At 41.9% G+C, this 20,338-nt stretch overlaps 1 protein-coding gene across 1 annotated transcript in view; it reads right to left on the bottom strand.

Annotated features, from left to right (window-relative positions):
* Positions 1-668: 668 nt before the first annotated feature.
* Positions 669-20,338, bottom strand: part of LOC123757299 (leukocyte elastase inhibitor) — a 36,291-nt gene continuing 16,621 nt past the window's right edge. Inside the window, exons 4-6 of the mRNA XM_069323621.1 lie at positions 17,804-18,047; positions 15,079-15,332; positions 669-2,528 (exon numbers count right to left, since the gene is read on the bottom strand). Coding sequence (XP_069179722.1) covers positions 2,262-2,528; positions 15,079-15,332; positions 17,804-18,047 — 765 coding nt within the window. The 3' untranslated portion in view covers positions 669-2,261. The remainder of the gene's footprint in view (positions 2,529-15,078; positions 15,333-17,803; positions 18,048-20,338) is intronic.

Below are 20,338 nucleotides of genomic sequence, written 5' to 3'. Positions count from 1 at the left end.
CTATCTATCTATCTATCTGTCTATCTATCTATCTATCTATCTATCTATCTATCTATCTATCTATCTATCTATCTGTCTGTCTGTCTCTGTCTTTCTTTGTGTCTGTCTCTGTCTCTTTATCTAACTCTAGCTGTGTGTGTCACTGTCTCTGTCCACCTGTCTGTCTCTTATAAACAATATAACTGTCTAATGTGTGGGAGTTCGAGAGCGAGAGGAGTTCAGTGGTGTGAAATACAAAACAATAATAGTTACTGCTTACTGTGCCACAGTGCCGTTGCTTGAGAAACCTTTGACGCTGTGTAAAGATCGTGTGTTTTATGCCAGTGAGGCCAAATTATTGACAGCACAAAATTCTCGTAATTTCCCCAAGATCAGTGAATAATGGTAAATATTACTTTAAGATTTTTTTGAGGACGAAAAGATTTTGTTTTTAAAATATAGATATGTAGATGTCCGCCAGTGCCCAAATCTATAGAGAAGGAGGAGGTGGCGTTAGCACGCTGTTCTCTTTTGACTTATGCGACCCCGACCAGCCTATGTTTATCCCTTACGCAAGACCATTCCCTCTGCAAATTTAATTTGGGTGACGGTAGCCTCAACCTTGTTACCGCCAACTTTGAACAGACAGACATTCTCTCTTATAGTATAGATGAAATAGATACGAACAATAACTTGTGACAATACTTTATTAAACATGAAACTCGAGGACAACAATAAGTGAACGTTAACTAAGATGAACTTCTTCAGCGGTTAACTGTTACACATACGAGTGTTTACTCGAGCTATTGTTTACACTAACTAGTGTTTATCACAGCTATTGTTTACACTAACTAGTGTTTATCACAGCTAGTGTTTACACTAACTAGTGTTTATCACAGCTATTGTTTACACTAACTAGTGTTTATCACAGCTAGTGTTTACACTAACTAGTGTTTATCACAGCTATTGTTTACACTTCCTAGTGTTTATCACAGCTAGTGTTTACACTAACTAGTGTTAATCACAGTTAATGTTTACACTAGTGTTTATCACAGTTAGTGTTTACACTAACTAGTGTTTATCACAGCTAATGTTTACTCTAACTAATGTTTATCACAGTTAGTGTTTACACTTCCTAGTGTTTATCACAGCTATTGTTTACACTTCCTAGTGTTTATCACAGCTAATGTTTACACTAACTAGTGTTTATCACAGTTAATGTTTACACTAGTGTTTATCACAGTTAGTGTTTACACTAACTAGTGTTTATCACAGCTATTGTTTACACTAACTAGTGTTTACTCGAGCTATTGTTTACACTAACTAGTGTTAATCACAGTTAGTGTTTACACTTCCTAGTGTTTATCACAGCTATTGTTTACACTTCCTAGTGTTTATCACAGCTTGTGTTTACACTAGTGTTTATCACAGCTAGTGTTTACACTAGTGTTTATCACAGCTTGTGTTTACACTGTGTTTATCACAGCTTGTGTTTACACTAACTAGTGTTTATCACAGCTTGTGTTTACACTAACTAGTGTTTATCACAGCTAGTGTTTACACTAACTAGAGTTTATCACAGCTAGTGTTTACAATAACCACTGTTTACAATAACTAGTGTTTATCACAGTTAGTGTTTACACTAACTAGCGTTTATCACAGTTAGTGTTTACACTAACAAGAGTTTATCACAGCTAGTGTTTACACTAACTAGTGTTCACATAAGTGAGTGTTGACACTTGAAAGTGTTGACACAAGTAAGTGTTGTAGTAGAGAGAGGATGTATACATGTGCATATATGTATTATGAGAGAAAGAGGAAGTATACACCTAAGAGAGTGTGAATGTGAGTAATATGTGTGAGGCAGGTATATACATGTGTGTGTGTGTATATATGTGTTGTCTATGACGGTTGCTGTGAAGAGACGTCATCCTTCACTTCTTCAAGCAACATATACTCGTCTGAAACTTAAGTTTGCGAGTTGTTCATAATTCCTTGACATCAAAGTTAAGGTCTCTGGAGTTAGGGCTTCCTGTAGACAACCAGGAAGAGTATCGAGTTAGGGCTTCCTGTAGACACCCCAGAAAGAGTATGGTGCAAGGGCTTCCTGTAGACGCCCGTGAAGAGTTTGGTGTTAGGGCTTCCTGTAGACGCCCGTGAAGAGTTTGGTGTTAGGGCTTTCTGTAGACGCCCATGAAGTGTATGGTGTTAGGGCTTCCTGTAGACGCCCATGAAGAGTATGGTGTTAGGGCTTCCTGTAGACGCCCATGAAGAGTATGGTGTTAGGGCTTCCTGTAGACACCCATGAAGAGTATGGTGTTAGTGTGGTTGTCCCTGATAAAAAAGACGAAGGGGCGGTCACATCTGAACACAAAAGAGGCCCGATCGATAAAGATGGCTGTGGCAGCAGCAGCCTCGGAGCCCTCCTCGTTCACCTCCACCACGGCCTTGTGGATGACGTCGACCACACTCAGTTTGGTGCCCCGAACATAGTTGGTGAGATCACTGCGGCTCGAGAACAGGTCTTCGATCCCCAGAGCTTCTAGGGCCTGTCAGGAAGATAGGAAGCGTGGTGAACACTAAGAACATGTCAGAAGGGTGGGGGAACACTAAGAACACGTCTGTGAGAAAGGTGGGTGAATACTAAGAACACGTCTGTGAGAAAGGTGGGTGAGCACTAAGAACACGTCTGTGAGAAAGATAAGTAGGTTCTTGAATACTAAGAACACGTCTGTGAGAAAGATATGTAGGTTCTTGAATACTAAGAACACGTCTGTGAGAAAGATAAGTAGGTTCTTGAATACTAAGAACACGTCTGTGAGAAAGGTGGGTGAACACTAAGAACACGTCTGTGAGAATGGTGAGTGAACACTAAGCACATGTCTGAGAAAGATAAGTAGGTTCTTGAACACTTAAGAACACGTCTGTGAGAAAGATAAGTAGGTTCTTGAACACTTAAGAACACGTCTGTGATGAAGATGAAAATGCTGTTGAACACTAAGAACTTGTCTGTGAGGAAGAAAAGAAAGTTCTTGAACACTAAGTACTAAGTTCTTCCTTACATGTCTGTAAGGAAGAACAGAAGATTATTAGGTACAAAGAACACGTCTTTGAAGAACACGAGAGGATTGGTGAACTCTAAGAAGTGGCTCAAACCAACAGTATGGAGCTGACAACATTTTTTCTGTAAGACTAATACAAAACATTTTTAACACAGTGTGTCACCAATCATGGTAGTGTTGTGTCCACTACACCAACAGTATACCACCACAGTCACCAGTCATGGTTGTGTTGTGTCCACTACACCAACAGTATACCACCACAGTCACCAGTCATGGTAGTGTTGTGTCCACTACACCAACAGTATACCACCACAGTCACCAGTCATGGTAGTTTCGCGTCCATTACACCAATAGTATACCACCAAAGTCACCAGTCATGGTAGTTTTATGTCCACTACACCAACAGTATACCACCACAGTATATCACCAGTCATGGTAGTGTTGTGTCCACTACACCAATTCAGACCCCTCAAACAAACTCAGTTTTCTTGATATAAGGGGTCTGAGTTGGTGTAGTCGGTTGAGACGTACCAGTTATAGCAGCTGCGCGAACACCTGTACTCTCTGGGTTCGATTCAACTACTGGGAGGGTGTCTATTTGTATACATATATATATATATATATATATATATATATATATATATATATATATATATATATATATATATATATATATATATATATATATGTCGTACCTAGTAGCCAGAACTCACTTCTCAGCCTACTATGCAAGGCCCGATTTGCCTAATAAGCCAAGTTTTCCTGAATCAATATATTTTCTCTATTTTTTTTCTTATGAAATGATAAAGCTACCCATTGCATTATGTATGAGGTCAATTTTTTTTTATTTGAGTTAAAATTAACGTAGATATATGACCGAACCTAACCAACCCTACCTAACCTAACCTAACTTATCTTTATTGGTTAGGTTAGGTTAGGAAACCGAAAAAGTTGGGTTAGGTTAGGTTAGGTAGGTTAGGTTGTCGAAAAACAATTAATTCATGAAAACTTGGCTTATTAGGCAAATCGGGCCTTGCATAGTAGGCTGAGAAGCGCACTTCTCAGCCTACTATGAAGCCTACTACCTGATACCCACACCCACGTACAGACTGGCGAAGCGACTCAACGGCCTGGTGACTCCTTATGTTCCTTGCGCCTTCAGCCTGAAGTCTCCAAAGGAATTTGTTGACTTACTGCGGGGCACACGGGCCACAGGGATAAGAGCCTCGTTGGACGTAGAATCGCTGTTTACCAACGTACCTGTGGACGAGACAATCGGGATGATAGCCGACAGAGTGTATCGTGATCCAGCCTGTACTCCTCTTGACATACCAGAAAATATTCTGAGGAAACTACTCCAAGCTTGTACTAAAGAGGCACCCTTCTTGAGCCCGGATGGGCACATGTATAAGCAAGTAGATGGGGTCGCCATGGGTTCTCCCCTAGGTGTCCTGTTTGCAAACTTCTACATGGGTACCATCGAGCAAAAAGTCTTAGTCGACATGAACTTGAAACCGGCCATATACTGCAGGTATGTTGACGACATTTTTACACAGGTGCTTGATGTCAGACATCTGCAGGAGCTGAAGGAGGCATTTGAGCAGAGTTCCGTGTTGCGTTTCACTTACGAGATGGAAAAGGATGGGAAGCTGCCCTTTCTAGATGTAACAGTCATGGAAAAGAGCGGAGGTTTCCACACTGCAGTCTACACTAAGGAAACGAACATAGGAATGTGCCTAAATGCCAACACCGACTGCCCAGACAGGTACAAGAGGAGTGTTGTTAACGCATATGTCGACCGTGCTCTCAGCCACAGCTCAGAATGGAAGCAAGTCGACGAAGAACTTTGTAGGGTAAGGCAGGTCCTAGTCAACAACGGCTTCTCCAATGGTTTCGTCGAAGACATCATAAGAAGGAAAGTGAAACGCCATGCAACCTCTGAAGAGACAACTAACACAACACCTATACCCCCTATTAGACTATTTTACAGGAACTTCTTTTCCACAGCTCATAAAACGGAGGAAAGGGTCCTGAAAGATATTGTTAATAGAAACGTTATCCCTACAGACAAAAATCAGAGGATACAACTGACGATTTACTATAAAACCAGAAAAACGGCCAGCCTACTCATGAGAAACTCTCCAGACACAAAACAGAACGCTTTAAAAGAGACTAAAGTCGTCTATGCCTTCAAATGCCCTCTTGGGGACTGTAAGCTCCAAAAAACCCAGTATATAGGCAAGACAACAACATCTCTTTCTAGGCGTTTAACGATGCATAAGCAACAGGGCTCCATTAAAGAACATATAATCTCTTCCCACAACCAAACCATCGCCAGAGAAATCCTAGTAAACAACACAGAAATCATCGATAGATACAGCGATAGCAGGCGGCTTGACGTTTGCGAGGCACTACACATCAAGAAGTCAACACCAGCAATCAACAGCCAATTAATGCACAACTATATTCTACCCACCTCAAGACTCCGCTCCAATATAAAAGCATCAAGAAATATGGACCAATAGGCTTTCTACAAACACTTCTATTCAATACTTATTGTTTCGTGTTCTGTCTTGTGTTGATGAAATTAATACCCTATTAATACCACCTCTTGTTCTGTCTTGTGTTGATGAAATTAATACCCTATTAATGCCACCTCTTGTTCTGTCTTGTGTTAATGCCACATCACCCCTTCCACCTCACTCAAATGTAGATATAAAATCGGAGATGCGTAAGTTCTATTCAGTTGTGTATTTGTGAACTAAAGTCTTTGAAAATGTAATAAGTTTTACGAAACGCGCTCGTGTCGCGTCAGACTAGAAATAAAAATGAATTTTGGAGAATTGATTTTTGATTTACCTCCAACAGTGAAAAGAAATGTACGAAAGATTGAGAAAATTCGTTAGAATTATTAATCTTACTTTTTCGGTCATATTTAATAATATATGTCTACAGGAAAGACTGCTACCAAAATATACTAATATATACATATATAAATATATATATAAATATATATATATATATATATATATATATATATATATATATATATATATATATAAATAATATATATATATATATATATATATATATATATATATATACATATATTATATATATATATATATATATATATATATATATATATATATATACATATATTATATATATATATATATATATATATATATATATATATATATATATATATATATATATATATATATATATATATATATATAAATATTGTGACGGTGTTCCCCCCCTTATATTTCTCCCACGCCTGCTGTAAGAGTCATGTCCACTTTACCCTTGCGTTCTCTACGTCGCAGGCATCAGTTTGATTTATGTGGGAGAATATAGTGTTCTCGAATTGCCGAGAAATTTGTAAATGAAGAGTATTTTGGCCTGTGGTTTAGGCCCTTTAGGAAGCCAATATGGCGCTGGCTACTCTGTTTTGCCGCCAAAACTGTGTGACGTCAGTGACACCAGATTGGTCACCGACAGCGATGTGGCACAGGGAGCCAATGAAAACCTCCCATGGCGAAAATGACGTCACGAAGGAAGGGGGGTCCGGTCAGTGCGCGACTCTGGCGCCATCAGTCTAAGACAGCACGTCAAGGAGGTCGGACGTGCGCTGGGGGGGTCCTGTCAGTTGGACAGTTTATCGCGTCTCCAGAGGATTTACACATCACCCGTGGTCTGCCAGCACCTGTGGGGTCTTCCTTTGTTCATGTGTTGGACCAGAGAAGGAATTGACAGAATATTGAGCAACAAGTGCTCCAGGAACAGGTGTTGTGCAGGTGAAGTGTAGGCAGCGACGTATGCGACGGCTGATAGCTTCACAGTGATGACGTAGTGGCTGGGCCAATCTTCCGTGAGGGAATCAGTCTGACACGACACGTCAAGGTGGGCGGATGTGTGAAGGTTGATCCTGTCAATCTGACAGTAATACGCCACTCCCGTGGATCTTACGCATCACCCGTAGTCTGCAAGTACGCCAGAGGTCTTCCTTCATTCCATGTGTGGACCGAAGAGGGAATTGACGGAATATTGAGCATCAAGTGCTCCAGGATCGGGTGCTGTGCAGGTGGAGTCTAGGCAGTATCGTCTGGGACGTCTGATAGCTTCACAGTGACGACGTAGCGGCTGGGCCAATCCACTGGGAAGCAGTGAAGAAGACACTAATCGGGAATCCGAACGACTGCAGACAAGACGTAGGCAGGCAGCCGTAGCTTGGAGGAGAAGTTGACGGCCGGGAGACCGACTCCAACCCTACAAGAAGTCGAGGAGGAGCACGGACCTACAGTGAAAAGGCACGGAGACGACGCGCTTATGGTGGGACGTTGATTGAGTTCCTGGAGGACACGACAGGGTGTGTGTGAGGGCGTTCCCTACACGAGGCAGGAGCCTGGACCAGGAGCTACAACTCAACTCTCACCGGAGGATAGGTGGAAGTAGGTGATTCTAGTTTCCCTCCCTATTCCCCTTTAGTCAGCTATATTATTTAGCCAGAGTATTTCGTATGTCGTGAGCAAGGCTCACCTATGTCACAGTAAGGCACCAGTGTGCAGAGTGGGACTATATAGAGTACTCACGAAATTTATTACTATTATTGGTGTGTGCAGGCACCCGGAGTAATTGATGAATTTACTGTGTTGATAATGTCTTTCATGAGACTTTAATATGATCAGTTATTGAGAGAGTATATATATATAAATATGCCAGTATTTGGAGTTAGGCTATGTGCCCAGTAACTATGTTATTACCATTATTGATGTCTATGATTCATCCATATATATATATAAGTCTATGCTTGTGTATTGAATAATCATTCATGTGTGCAGTGATTAATTGTGTTATCGCCCGCGAAAGGAATTACTGAGAACTCCAGTGATATATACTTGCATACGTTATCATTAAATGAAGGGCAGTGTGTAATACCATGATAGCGAATTATTGTGTCCATTAATATAGAAATGTTTGATTGAGCTCAAGATCAGTGCAGCGAAGTATTTACGTGCTATTGTCACAAATATTGTGTGTTCGAACTTCTAGTGATCTTTGAGAATTTAAAGAAACAGGCGCATCACGCCACCGGCAAACAAATACACGAACATTCGCGCGGTGGGAGTCGCCCAGCTGATTTTGACATTGATGTGAGGGGGAGCATTGCCAGCTTGGCGAGTTCATGATTATATGTAGGAACGAGCGACTTCCGTCTGAAACAGCTGTTTGCTTATTGATATAATCTTGTGATGTCTTTGAATGAGTTTTAAGTAAAATACAAAGTACATTGGTGTTTATATCATCCCCTCCATATTTCTTGTGGCTATATAATACCTGAAAGCAAATAGTGATAGAAGTAAATACCTGCCTGATATCAGACATATTGAGTGTGCTCTTGCCACTGTTACCACCATTCAACAAAACCACTGACGTGTTACTGGACACCGGAAACACCAGTTGGCGACCTTGTGGTTAGTAGTAGAGCCCATGCTGGGTCGGGCACACAATAGTTAAGAGAACAAGTTGTGTTCCCACTCTTTCTCGATCAGAGGCCGGTTGGGATTGACTGGGATACTTTCCTGGTGTACAGTGGCGCCACGAGGATAGAGTGAAGACCCGCAGGGCTACGGTGAGTGACCTTGAGTATACTGTTACTCGCCCCTCTCTTAATGAGGTGAACCCCGACAATATATAGATATAGATAGATAGATAGATAGATATAATTACATTAATGTACATTTGTTTTGATTATCCATTTTTATTTCAATTGTGTCTACTATAGGAGCATTCTAGTGTATCAAATACATGCATGCTTCTACGGTACCCCTAGATACGTTTCCAGTGCGGTTAGATACACAAGCTTTGCTGTACCAGATAGATCACAAACTGCACCTCACGTCGCTGGAAGACAGGACAGTTTGGAGAGACATGATCACCAACATACAAAATTTTCAGGGGAAGAAAAAGGGTTGACAATGATGCATTATTTAACATGGGTGGTACACGCTCAAGGAGACACAGTTGAAGCGAGTACCCAAATGAGCCACAGAGACATTAGGAAGAACTTTTTCAGTGTCAGGGAAGTTAGTAAATGGAATGCACTAGGAAGTGATGTGGTGGAGGCTGACTCCATACACAGTTTCAAATGCAGATATGATAGAGCCCAGTAGGCTCAGGAATCGGTACACCAGTTGATATACAGTTGAGAGGCGGGACCAAAGAGCCAAAAACTCAAATTTGTATACCCCTCACCTATTTGTACTCAAAGAATGCAAATAAGTTAGTACACACACACACACACACACACACACACACACACACACACACACACACACACACACACACACACACACACACACACACACAAAATTTACACATATGTACACATAAGAAATTGTGCACATAAGAATGTACACATAAGAAATTCCAGGAGGTCTTCACCTTAGAGTAAGGAGAAATTCCAGAGATAAGAGAGGGAATAGTTAACCAGGAACCACTAAAAAAGTTTGAGATTACCAGTGGATAAGTAAGGAAGTTTTTACTAGAGATGGATGTAACAAAGGCTATAGGCCCAGATGGAATCTCTCCTTGGATACTAAAGCAAGGAGCAGAAGCATTGTGCCTGCCACTCTCCATAGTGTATAGCAAATCTCTGGCAACAGGGGGAACTGCCATAAATTTGGAAAGCAGCTAATGTAGTCCCGATATACAAGAAAGGGGATAGACAGGAGGCACTGAACTGCAGGCCAGTGTCCCTAACCTGCATATCATGGATGCTGAAGGAGAAGAATGCGTGAAGAAAGCTAGTGGAACATCCGGAGCGAAAGAACTTTGTAACACAGCATCAACATGGGTTCAGGGATCGCAAGTCCTACCTCACAGGGTTAATGGAATTCTACGACCTGGCAACAAAAATAAGGCAAGAAAGAAAGGGGTGGGCAGACTGCATATTTTTGGATTGTCAGAATTCCTTTGACACAGTGCCACACAAGAGACTGGTGAAAAAGCTGGAGATGCAGGCTGGAGTGAAAGGGAAGGTACTCCATTGGATAAGGGAGTACCTAAGCAACAGAAGACAACGAGTCATTGTGAGGGGCGAAGTCTAAGATTGGCGAGACGTCACAAGTGGAGTCCCGCAGGAGTCAGTCCATGGACCTGTACTGTTTCTGATATATGTAAATGATCTCCCAGAGGGTATAGAATCGTTTCTCTCAATGTTTGCTGACGATGCAAAAATTATGAGGAGAATTGAAACAGAGGATGATAGTAGGAGACTACAAGATGACCAACACAGACTGAATGAATTCTCCAACAAATGGCTGCTAAAGTTCAACCCGAGTAAATGCAAAGTAATGCAACTAGGCGGTGGAAACAGGAGGCCAGACACATGATACAGAATAGGAGATAAAGTGCTTCGTGAAACGGACAGAGAGAAAGATCTAGGAGTTGATATCACACCAAACCTGTCTCCTGAAACCCACATAAAAAGAATTACGTCTGCGGCATATGCGAGGCTGGCTAACATCAGAACAGCGTTCAGGAACCTGTGTAAGGAATCATTCAGAATCTTGTGTACCACATATGTAAGACCAATCCTGGAGTATGCGGCCCCAGCATGGAGCCCGTACCTTGTCAAGCACAAGACGAAGCTGGAAAAAGTTCAGAGGTATGCCACTAGACTAGTCCCAAAACTAAGAGGCATGAGTTACGAGGAAAGGCTGCGGGAAATGCACCTCACGACACTGGAAGACAGAGGAGTAAAAGGAGACATGATCACAACCTACAAAATCCTCAGGGGAATTGACAGGGTAGATAAGGATAAACTGTTTAACATGGGTGGTACGCGAATAAGGGGACACAGATGGAGACTGAGTACCCAAATGAGCCACAGGGACGTTAGAAAGAAATTTTTCCAGTGTCCGGGTAGTTAACAGATGGAATGTCAATGTAAGTATAGTATGCTCATGTAAAATGTCTGTGTAAGTATAATATGGTCATGTAAAGTGTCAGTTGGACGCGGCTGCTCGCAGCCTGACGTATGAGTCACAGTCTGGTTGACCAGGTATTCTTTGGAGGTGTTTATCAAGTTCTCTCTTGAACACTGTGAGAGGTGGGTCAGTTATGCCCCTTATGTGCAGTGGAAGCGTGTTGAAGTCTCGGACCTCAGATGTTGATTGAGTTCTGCCTCAGAGTATATATTGCACCTCTGCTCTTCAACGGGAGTATTCTGCACATCCTGCCATGCCTCCTGGTCGTATGTGGTGTTATTTTTGTGTGCAGGTTTGGGACCAGCCCCTCTACTATTTTCCACGTGTAAATTATTATGTATCTCTCCCGCCTGCGCTCAATAGAATACAGATTTAGGCTCTAGTCGGTCCCAATTGTTTAGATGTTTTACTGAGTGGATTATAGCAGTAAATAATCTCTGCACGCTCTCCAGGTCAGCAATGTCTCCAGGTTTGAAAGGGGCTGTCATTGTGCAACAGTACTTCACTCTAGAGAGCACTAGCGTCTTGTAAAGTATCATCATCGGTATAGCACCTCTAGTGTGAAAGGTTCTTGTTACCCAACCTGTCATTTTTCTTGCAGTTGTGACAGCTACTTTATTGTGATTTATTGTAAAGGTAAGGTCTTCCGACATGAGAACACCCAAATTCTTACACTTTACAGTGTAAGTGTAAGTTTAGTATGGTCCTGTAAAGTGTGTCAGTGTAAGTACAGTATGGTCATGTAAAGTGTCAGTGTAAGTATAGTATGAACATGTAAAGTGTCAGTGTAAGTATAGTATGATCATGTAAAGTGTCAGTTTAACTATAGTATGATCATATAAAGTGTGTCAGTGTAACTATAGTATGATCATGTAAAGTGTGTCAGTGTAAGTATAGTATGGTCATGTAAATTGTCAGTGTAACTATAGTATGGTCATGTAAAGTGTGTCAGTGTAAGTATAGTATGCTCATGAAAAGTGTCAGTGTAGCTATAGTATGATCATGTAAAATGTCTGTGTAAGTATAATATGGTCATGTAAAGTGTGTCAGTGTAACTATAGTATGGTCATGTAGAGTATGTCAGTGTAAGTATAGTATAGTCATGTAAAGTGTGCATTTAATACAGTATTCGACTATATATTTTAGTAACTAAATGTGGGAGGCCTTATCTTTATGGATGATACCTAGACAAGCAGATATGGATATGGATGAACACTCCTCGTGGTTGAGGCTGGCATCAACACATGTACTGGTTGTGCCAAGTAGTTGTTAACTGTGCTTCTTCTTCTTCAATTACACCTGTCATAAGGCACTCACAAATAATAGCAGTAACCTAACATGACAGTTATATCAGGGAACTATTATAATTTTTTAAATAAAGATCTGAGAATATTGCTCACCCTATTTTGTCTCGACTAGTGTTCTAACCGAGTCACCCTATATCTACCTTACATAACTGGCCAGGAATGTAAAGATAATAAATGGGTTTCAGGTAAGGACACCTCCCTGATCTGTAGACAAAGATCGTGTTGATAATGGGAGCACTTTACAACCCATAACACAGTTTTCCAAGGGAAAATTTATTGGAGCTCGATTTGCCCTGGTGAGACTTGTTAGATTTAAATGGTGATTCACTGTGGCCTTCTCCCACTAATGCCTTCTCTGTTTTGTCTAGATGTCTTCACGAGGCTTAGAGGGCCCACATTTTCTCTATTTTGGTACTGATAATTAAGTTGATTAAATGGAAATATTTTTATGATGTTTACTGTACAAAGACTGATGTATTAAGAATGTTTCCCATTATTTGGTGGTAAAATTAATAGCGGCATGTGGCAATTATATTCCCCGTTTTCTACTGATGAAAATAATCTGTGCTACATCTTCTATGAGTTAATTTGTTTATTACAAAAAAAGGCAGCAATATTATCTGCATAATGTATTAAAAGTTAGTAAATGGTATCGGTTTTCCGACAAGTATACTATGATCATGTAAAGTATGTCATTGTAAATATAGTATGATCATGTAAAATATGTCAGTGTCTCTATAGGTATTCTTAATATTTATTAGGCTTTTATTCATATCATCTATATTGAGGTAACATGTATTACAAGTTAGGTTTTGGGTCAGGATGACTCAGAGTCTTTTAATCCTGTACACTCGTGACAGAGAATATGTTAATGTTTTAACATTAAAGCTTCGTTCCATCAGCTTGGCCAAAACATCTTTCCAGTCTAATTATGCAGCCCCTCTTCCTGTTTTAGTAGTACTTATAGTAACGATGAGCACCATAGTACATATATCGACTTACAACGCAAACCTAAAGTAGAAATCTGTTCTATTGAATTTGGACGAACCGGAAAAGGTTTTGTATTTATGTTGCTAAGACAACCTAAACTCACCTTATCAAACATTCCTAGGACTAATACACGCTAACTGAGGCCTAATATAGTACATATGTGTGCTATACTGGGCATAGGAATATTTTAAAAAATTGCTTAATTTTATTATAACTATATAATGAATAGTACCAAATTCTACTATATAATTGCTTAGCACGTCAATATTTATACTATGGTGTACATAGCTACAATAACTACTGTCTAAACAAGAGGATGGGTTGAATTATGATATATTTTATTATTTTCTGTCTAAAATAACTATGTTTTAAATTTCAGGGAAATTGATTGGTTAATAGCAAAACTACACTTATAAATATATAGAATCGGGTCCAAGAACTAACTTCTGATAACTTTTAAGAAATATCTGCTCAAGTCTGTAGAGTTTAATTATATCCGTAAGAACTCTTTTAAGACTGCAGCGAGGATTAAAACTGAAAGAAATCGGCCATAAACTAGTCGCTGACAAATTTCGGTCTTTAAATGGACTTTGAAAAAAATTGGTCTCAAATTAAACTCTGAAAAAAATCAGCCTGAAACTATGTGACAGAGCGATGACTTCTTTGGAGTTCGCTAAATACAGTGGTCAGCAGCACTGACTTTTGGGAGTTTATTCAATCTGGTGGTCGGCAACGAGAATTTTTTGGGAGTTCGCTCAATACCATGGTCCGCAGATATGATCTTCAAACAAAAAAAAAAATTATTCCTAAGCTGTCAATCCTACTACTATAGACCTCCAGGAAGTACCAATAAGTAGTGCTGGACCACCAGAAAGTATCAATATGTAGTGATAGACCACCAGAAAGTTAATTTTGTATTATTGAAGTTGGACACACCTAAAACTTTTTTACCCGCAACATAACTTTACCTGAATTTACTTGAGGAGCACTAACACTCTAGTGGCCTCGACGAGGACAGGAAGCCGGTGACTTGTCAAAGGAACCCACAATGGTCCTGGTGATTTTTCAAGATAGATTTTAAAGTTCCAAAGAGTTTTGAAATTTACGACTTCGGCGGGTAAGCGGTTCCGTGGATTTATTACCTGAGGGTCAAAAAGCATCTCCAGTTTTGTGTTCCACAATGTGACTTATTGAGCTTGAACCCGTTGCTCCTTGTTTGTCTTACATCTGACCTTTTGAAGGAATTGTCTGGATAAACAGCTTTACAATTTGTTAAGTATTTTAAGTGTCGACAAGACCCGCCCCGCGAAGCCTGGTCTGTAGTGTTGATAGCCCTGTGGCCCCTCAACCCTTATTGGTAAGACAGCTCATGTCTTAGTATAAGACCTTACCAATACTAACCTCCACCAGCAATCCTAGGCCTAATACAGTACACACACACACACATATATATATATATATATATATATATGCAATATTAGGCCTAGAAAAATTATTGTCTGGTTTTACTTATATTTATTATTTACTCCTTAAATTAATAGTAGACAGCCTGGTGTAATGGTGCTCATTAGTTCTCTCGACCAAAACGTTACTTAAAGTACTATCGCCTCAGGAATCTGCGTTGCTAGAAGCAATGTGTCATCTCCTTGTCTGTGTCACACTCACACTCACATTCCATAAATGTTTACCTTTACACTGACAACATTTATATAGAGATGCAAGTAAAACATCCGGACTACTCACCGCCTTAAGTTCCTCAGTGATTGTCTGCTCCAGTTTGAACCTTGGGAAGTGAAGTTTCACTTCCAGCTCTTCCAGGTTGGTGAGGGCGTGGTGGAGGGTGTCGTGGGAGAGGCGCCGCAGCATGGCGTCCAGGGGCGTGGCGGAGTTGCCAGGGGCGCCGCCGGGGGTGTTGTCAGGCAGCAACACCAACATGGACGCCGCCTTCCCCTTGTACGGCATCTCTAACACTTTCGCTCCCAGCTCACTCGAGAATCCTGCAACCACAGACCACTGTAACCAGTGTTCACTCTCAGGGCTGTCACACTAGTCTACTGTAACCACAGACCACTGTAACCAGTGTTCACTCTCAGGACTGTCTAAATATTATATATATATATATATATATATATATATATATATATATATATATATATATATATATATATATATATATATATATATATATATATATATATAAACCTAACTTTTTCGGCTACCTAACCTAACCTAACCTATAAAGATAGGTTAGGTTAGGTTAGGTAGGGTTGGTTAGGTTCGGTCATATATCTACGTTAATTTTATCTCCAATAAAAAAAATTGACCTCATACATTATGAAATGGGTAGCTTTATCATTTCATAAGAAAAAAATTAGAGAAAATATATTAATTCTGGAAAACTTGGCTTATTAGGCAAATCGGGCCTTGCATAGTAGGCTGAGAAGTGCGTTCTGGCTACTAGGTACGACATATATATATATATATATATATATATATATATATATATATATATATATATATATATATATATATATATATATATATATATGCGAACAAGCCTGAATGGTCCCCAGGACAATATGCAACTGAAAACTCACACCCCAGAAGTGACTCGAACCCATACTCCCAGAAGCAACGCAACTGGTATGTACAAGACGCCTTAATCCACTTGACCATCACGACCGGACATAATGAGGTGATAGCCGAGGCTATTTGAACCACCCCACCGCCGGCACTCGGATAGTAATCTTGGTCATAGCATTTTACCAAATCACCTCATTCTTTGGGGCACACGTGAGGAACACAAATGCAAACAAGCCTGAATGGTCCCCAGGACAATATGCAACTGAAAACTCACACCCCAGAAGTGACTCGAACCCATACTCCCAGAAGCAACGCAACTGGTATGTACAAGACGCCTTAATCCACTTGACCATCATGACCGGACATAATGAATGCCCAAAGAATGAGGTGATTTGGTAAAATGCTATGCCCAAGATTACTATCCGAGTGCCGGCGGTGGGGTGGTTCAAATAGCCTCGGCTATCACCTCATTATGTCCGGTCGTGATGGTCAAGTGGATTAAGGCGTCTTGTACATACCAGTTGCGTTGCTTCTGGGAGTATGGGTTCGAGTCACTTCTGGGGTGTGAGTTTTCAGTTGCATATTGTCCTGGGGACCATTCAGGCTTGTTCGCATTTGTGTTCCTCACATGTGCCCCAAAGAATGAGGTAATTTGGTAAAATGCTATGCCCAAGATTACTATCCGAGTGCCGGCGGTGGGGTGGTTCAAATAGCCTCGGCTATCACCTCATTATGTCCGGTCGTGATGGTCAAGTGGATTAAGGCGTCTTGTACATACCAGTTGCGTTGCTTCTGGGAGTATGGGTTCGAGTCACTTCTGGAGTGTGAGTTTTCAATATACATATATATATATGTGTGTATTTATTTGAGCACAATTCAGCCCTCCGAATTGCTGTGGCCCTTCGCCTTGCTGCCCCAATCCACACCAGATATAGGTGTATTTGCGGCGAGGTGGTGGCTGACAGGTACGGCCACCATGGCCTACTCTGCCAAAGCACAGGGGGATGGCACTCGAGGCACAGTGAAGTTAACGACATCATCAAGAGGAGCCTCACCACAGCTGGATGCCCAGCTGAAAGAGAGCCCCGTTACCTAACGCCCCGTAACTCTGATGCTCTTATTGGTCGCCCGGATAGTATCACAGTGAACCCCTGGAAGAATGGCAAGCAGTTGGTATGGGACTACACGTGCGTATCAACTCTGGCTAACACCTACATTAACTTCAGTGTTGCAGAACCAGGTGGCGCTGCCACCCACAGGGAAGCAGCCAAATCCCGTAAATATAGAGAACTGGATCACCACTACAATTTTGTCCCCATTGCTTCTGAGACACTCGGCGCCTAGGGTAAAAGTGCTACCAGTTTTTTGAAGGAACTGGGTTCTAGGCTCATTGAAAAAACAAGGGACCCTAGAGCTGCCAGCTTTCTTTTCCAGCGCCTCAGCGTGGCGATACAGAGGGGAAATGCGCACTGCATCCAGGGTTCCTGCCCGCCATCTGAGGAGCTGGAGGAACTCGACAACCTATGATAACCATCTTTGTAACCTATATGTAACTTCTTTTTTGTAACAAGGTTCAAATAAAGCAAATATATATGTGTACATACAAAAGAATGGGGGTGGTAGGAGAAGATAATATTAGTGTTCAGTGACCACAAGGAGACCACAAGGTCTCCTCTGAATACTTTTTATTTTCTTCTCCGAGGCTATGGGTCCCCACATTGGCACCAGAGGTGGTACCCTCACAAATATATATATATATATATATATATATATATATATATATATATATATATATATATATATATATATATATATATATATATATATATATATATATACATATATATATATATATATACATATGCATATGTATATATAACCTTACCAAATCTGAATTTTCCATGTTGGGTCATCATGTCAACAAGGCTGTGTTGGCTCGGGGTGGTGAAGAACTTCTGCTTGGTTGTTTGGGTTAGGTTGAATTGACTCAACCAGAAACCTTTGAAGTAGACGGCGTTGACCAACGCCATCAGTATCGGTGCCACGTCGCTCTCTGTCACCACAGTTGGGATCTTGCCTCGCGTTGTTTTGTTCACAAACTGGTTGATTGTCGCAGCTGCTTTATCCGCCTGTCAAAATAACGATAAGATTAAGCTCAGTGCCTTTACGTGACTCTTCAATCCATCACATTATAAGCTGACAATAGTTTCTACCGACCTTTCAAGGGGGAGAGTTAGAGAAGTAATATAAAGAAGTTCTTTGGATTTTAAGAAAAAAGTTTTCTGAATCCAATTTCAGAGGATTGGAAGTTAACTGTTGTAGAGAATCTAAGCTCAGGTGTTCAGACAAGACCTTAGTGATGGTGCACAAGACACCATAACATGGTGGTGACCACAGCTCAGGTGTTCAGACAAGACCTTAGTGATAGTGCACAAGACACCATAACATGGTGGTGACCACAGCTCAGGTGTTCAGACAAGACCTTAGTGATAGTGCACAAGACACCATAACATGGTGGTGACCACAGCTCAGGTGTTCAGACAAGACCTTAGTGATGGTGCACAAGACACCATAACATGGTGTCGTGTGTCACCATCACCCTTGTCTCCCCAACCATCGGGTGGGGTGATGATACACGACCATCACCATAACCCTACCCTCCTCCTCATACCATTACCCTACCCTCCCCCTCATACCATCACCCTACCATCCCTCCTCATACCATCACCCTACCCTCCTCCCTCATACCATCACCCTACCCTCCCCCCTCATACCATCACCCTACCCTCCCCCCTCATACCATCACCCTACCATCCCTCCTCATACCATCACCCTACCCTCCCCCCTCATACCATCACCCTACCCTCCCCCCTCATACCATCACCCTACCCTCCCCCCTCATACCATCACCCTACCCTCCCCCCTCATACCATCACCCTACCATCCCTCCTCATACCATCACCCTACCCTCTCCCCCTCACAACATCACCCTCCCCTCCCCCTCACACCACCACCCTACCCTACCCCTCACACTACCACCCTACCCTCCCCATCTCACACTATCTCCCTATCCTCCCCTCCCCCATCACACCCAACACCCTACCCTGCCCTGTCACCTTCATCGCCCTACCTTTCCCGCACCCTCATCATCCTACCCTCCCCCTCCCCCCTCACCCTACCCTCCCCCCCTCACACCCAACACCCTACCGTCCCCTCATCCCCTCACCCGCATCACCCTACCCACCCCTCACACTCATCACCCTACCATCCCCCACCATCAAGTATCCTACCCTGCTGTCACACTGGTAACGAGGCCAGGAGATACTCTTGAAGTACTCTATCCTGCTGTCACACTGGTAACGAGGCCAGGAGATACTCTTGAAGTACTCTATCCTGCTGTCACACTGGTATCGAGGCCAGGAGATACTCTTGAAGTACTCTATCCTGCTGTCACACTGGTAACGAGGCCAGGAGATACTCTTGAAGTACTCTATCCTGCTGTCACACTGGTAACGAGGCCAGGAGATACTCTTGAAGTACTCTATCCTGCTGTCACACTGGTAACGAGGTCTTGAGAGACTCTGGCAGAACCCTACCCTACTGTCACAAAGGTGACGAGGCACCACTTGACAGCTTGTTTTCTAAAAATCACCACCTTCCTCGTCGCTTCCAGCTTGCCTTTGCCTCCCTGAAATCTAACAATCCTATTCTTATCCTTCCCTCCGACAAAGGCAATTCGGTGGTTGTCCTTGACCGTGAGGACTACCTCCAGAAAGCAGATGTCCTGCTCTCTGACTCCCGCACTTATGCCCACTGACTTCTAACCCTTTGGATCGCCTTAAAGCTTCCTTTAACCGCAAACTAAGACAGCTCTCTAGTCTTTGTCCTCCTGACTTCGATCTCAATAAACGTTTTAGTGTCATCTGCCCTTCTCTTCCTTATTTTTAGGGTCTATCTAAGACTCATAAACCTGGTGTTCCTCTTCGTCCAATCATTTATTCACGGGGCTCTGTCGGCTATCCTCTTGCCTACTGGCTCGCTAAAACCTTGACGCTCGCTAAAACCTGGCTCGCTAAAACCTTGGCACTTTTTCTCCTGCCCACCTTCATCACGCTCAGGACTTAATAGAAAGACTGCGCCTGTAGCCATCCTGTAAGATGCTTAGTCATGATGTCGACTCTCTGTTCACTAATGTTCCCCTCGATGACGTTCTCTCTTTCCTTAGACAGAAGGCTACTGGGGTCCTTCTTCCTCTCCCGCTTCCCACTGACGTTTTCCTTAAACTCATTAGACTCTGTGTTGACTCTCCTTCTCTTTCAACGGTAAATATTACACTCAAACTTTCGGTGTCGCTATCGGTTCCCCTCTCTCCCCTGTTCTTGCCAATTTCTACATGGAATACTTCGAGACTGTTCTTTTA

Source organism: Procambarus clarkii, chromosome 13, assembly GCF_040958095.1.
Source record: "Procambarus clarkii isolate CNS0578487 chromosome 13, FALCON_Pclarkii_2.0, whole genome shotgun sequence".
In the NCBI taxonomy this organism is placed as follows: Eukaryota; Metazoa; Arthropoda; class Malacostraca; order Decapoda; family Cambaridae; genus Procambarus; species Procambarus clarkii.
The sequence above is the reverse complement of the archived record's forward strand: the minus strand, read 5'-3'. Positions and strand labels throughout refer to the sequence as shown.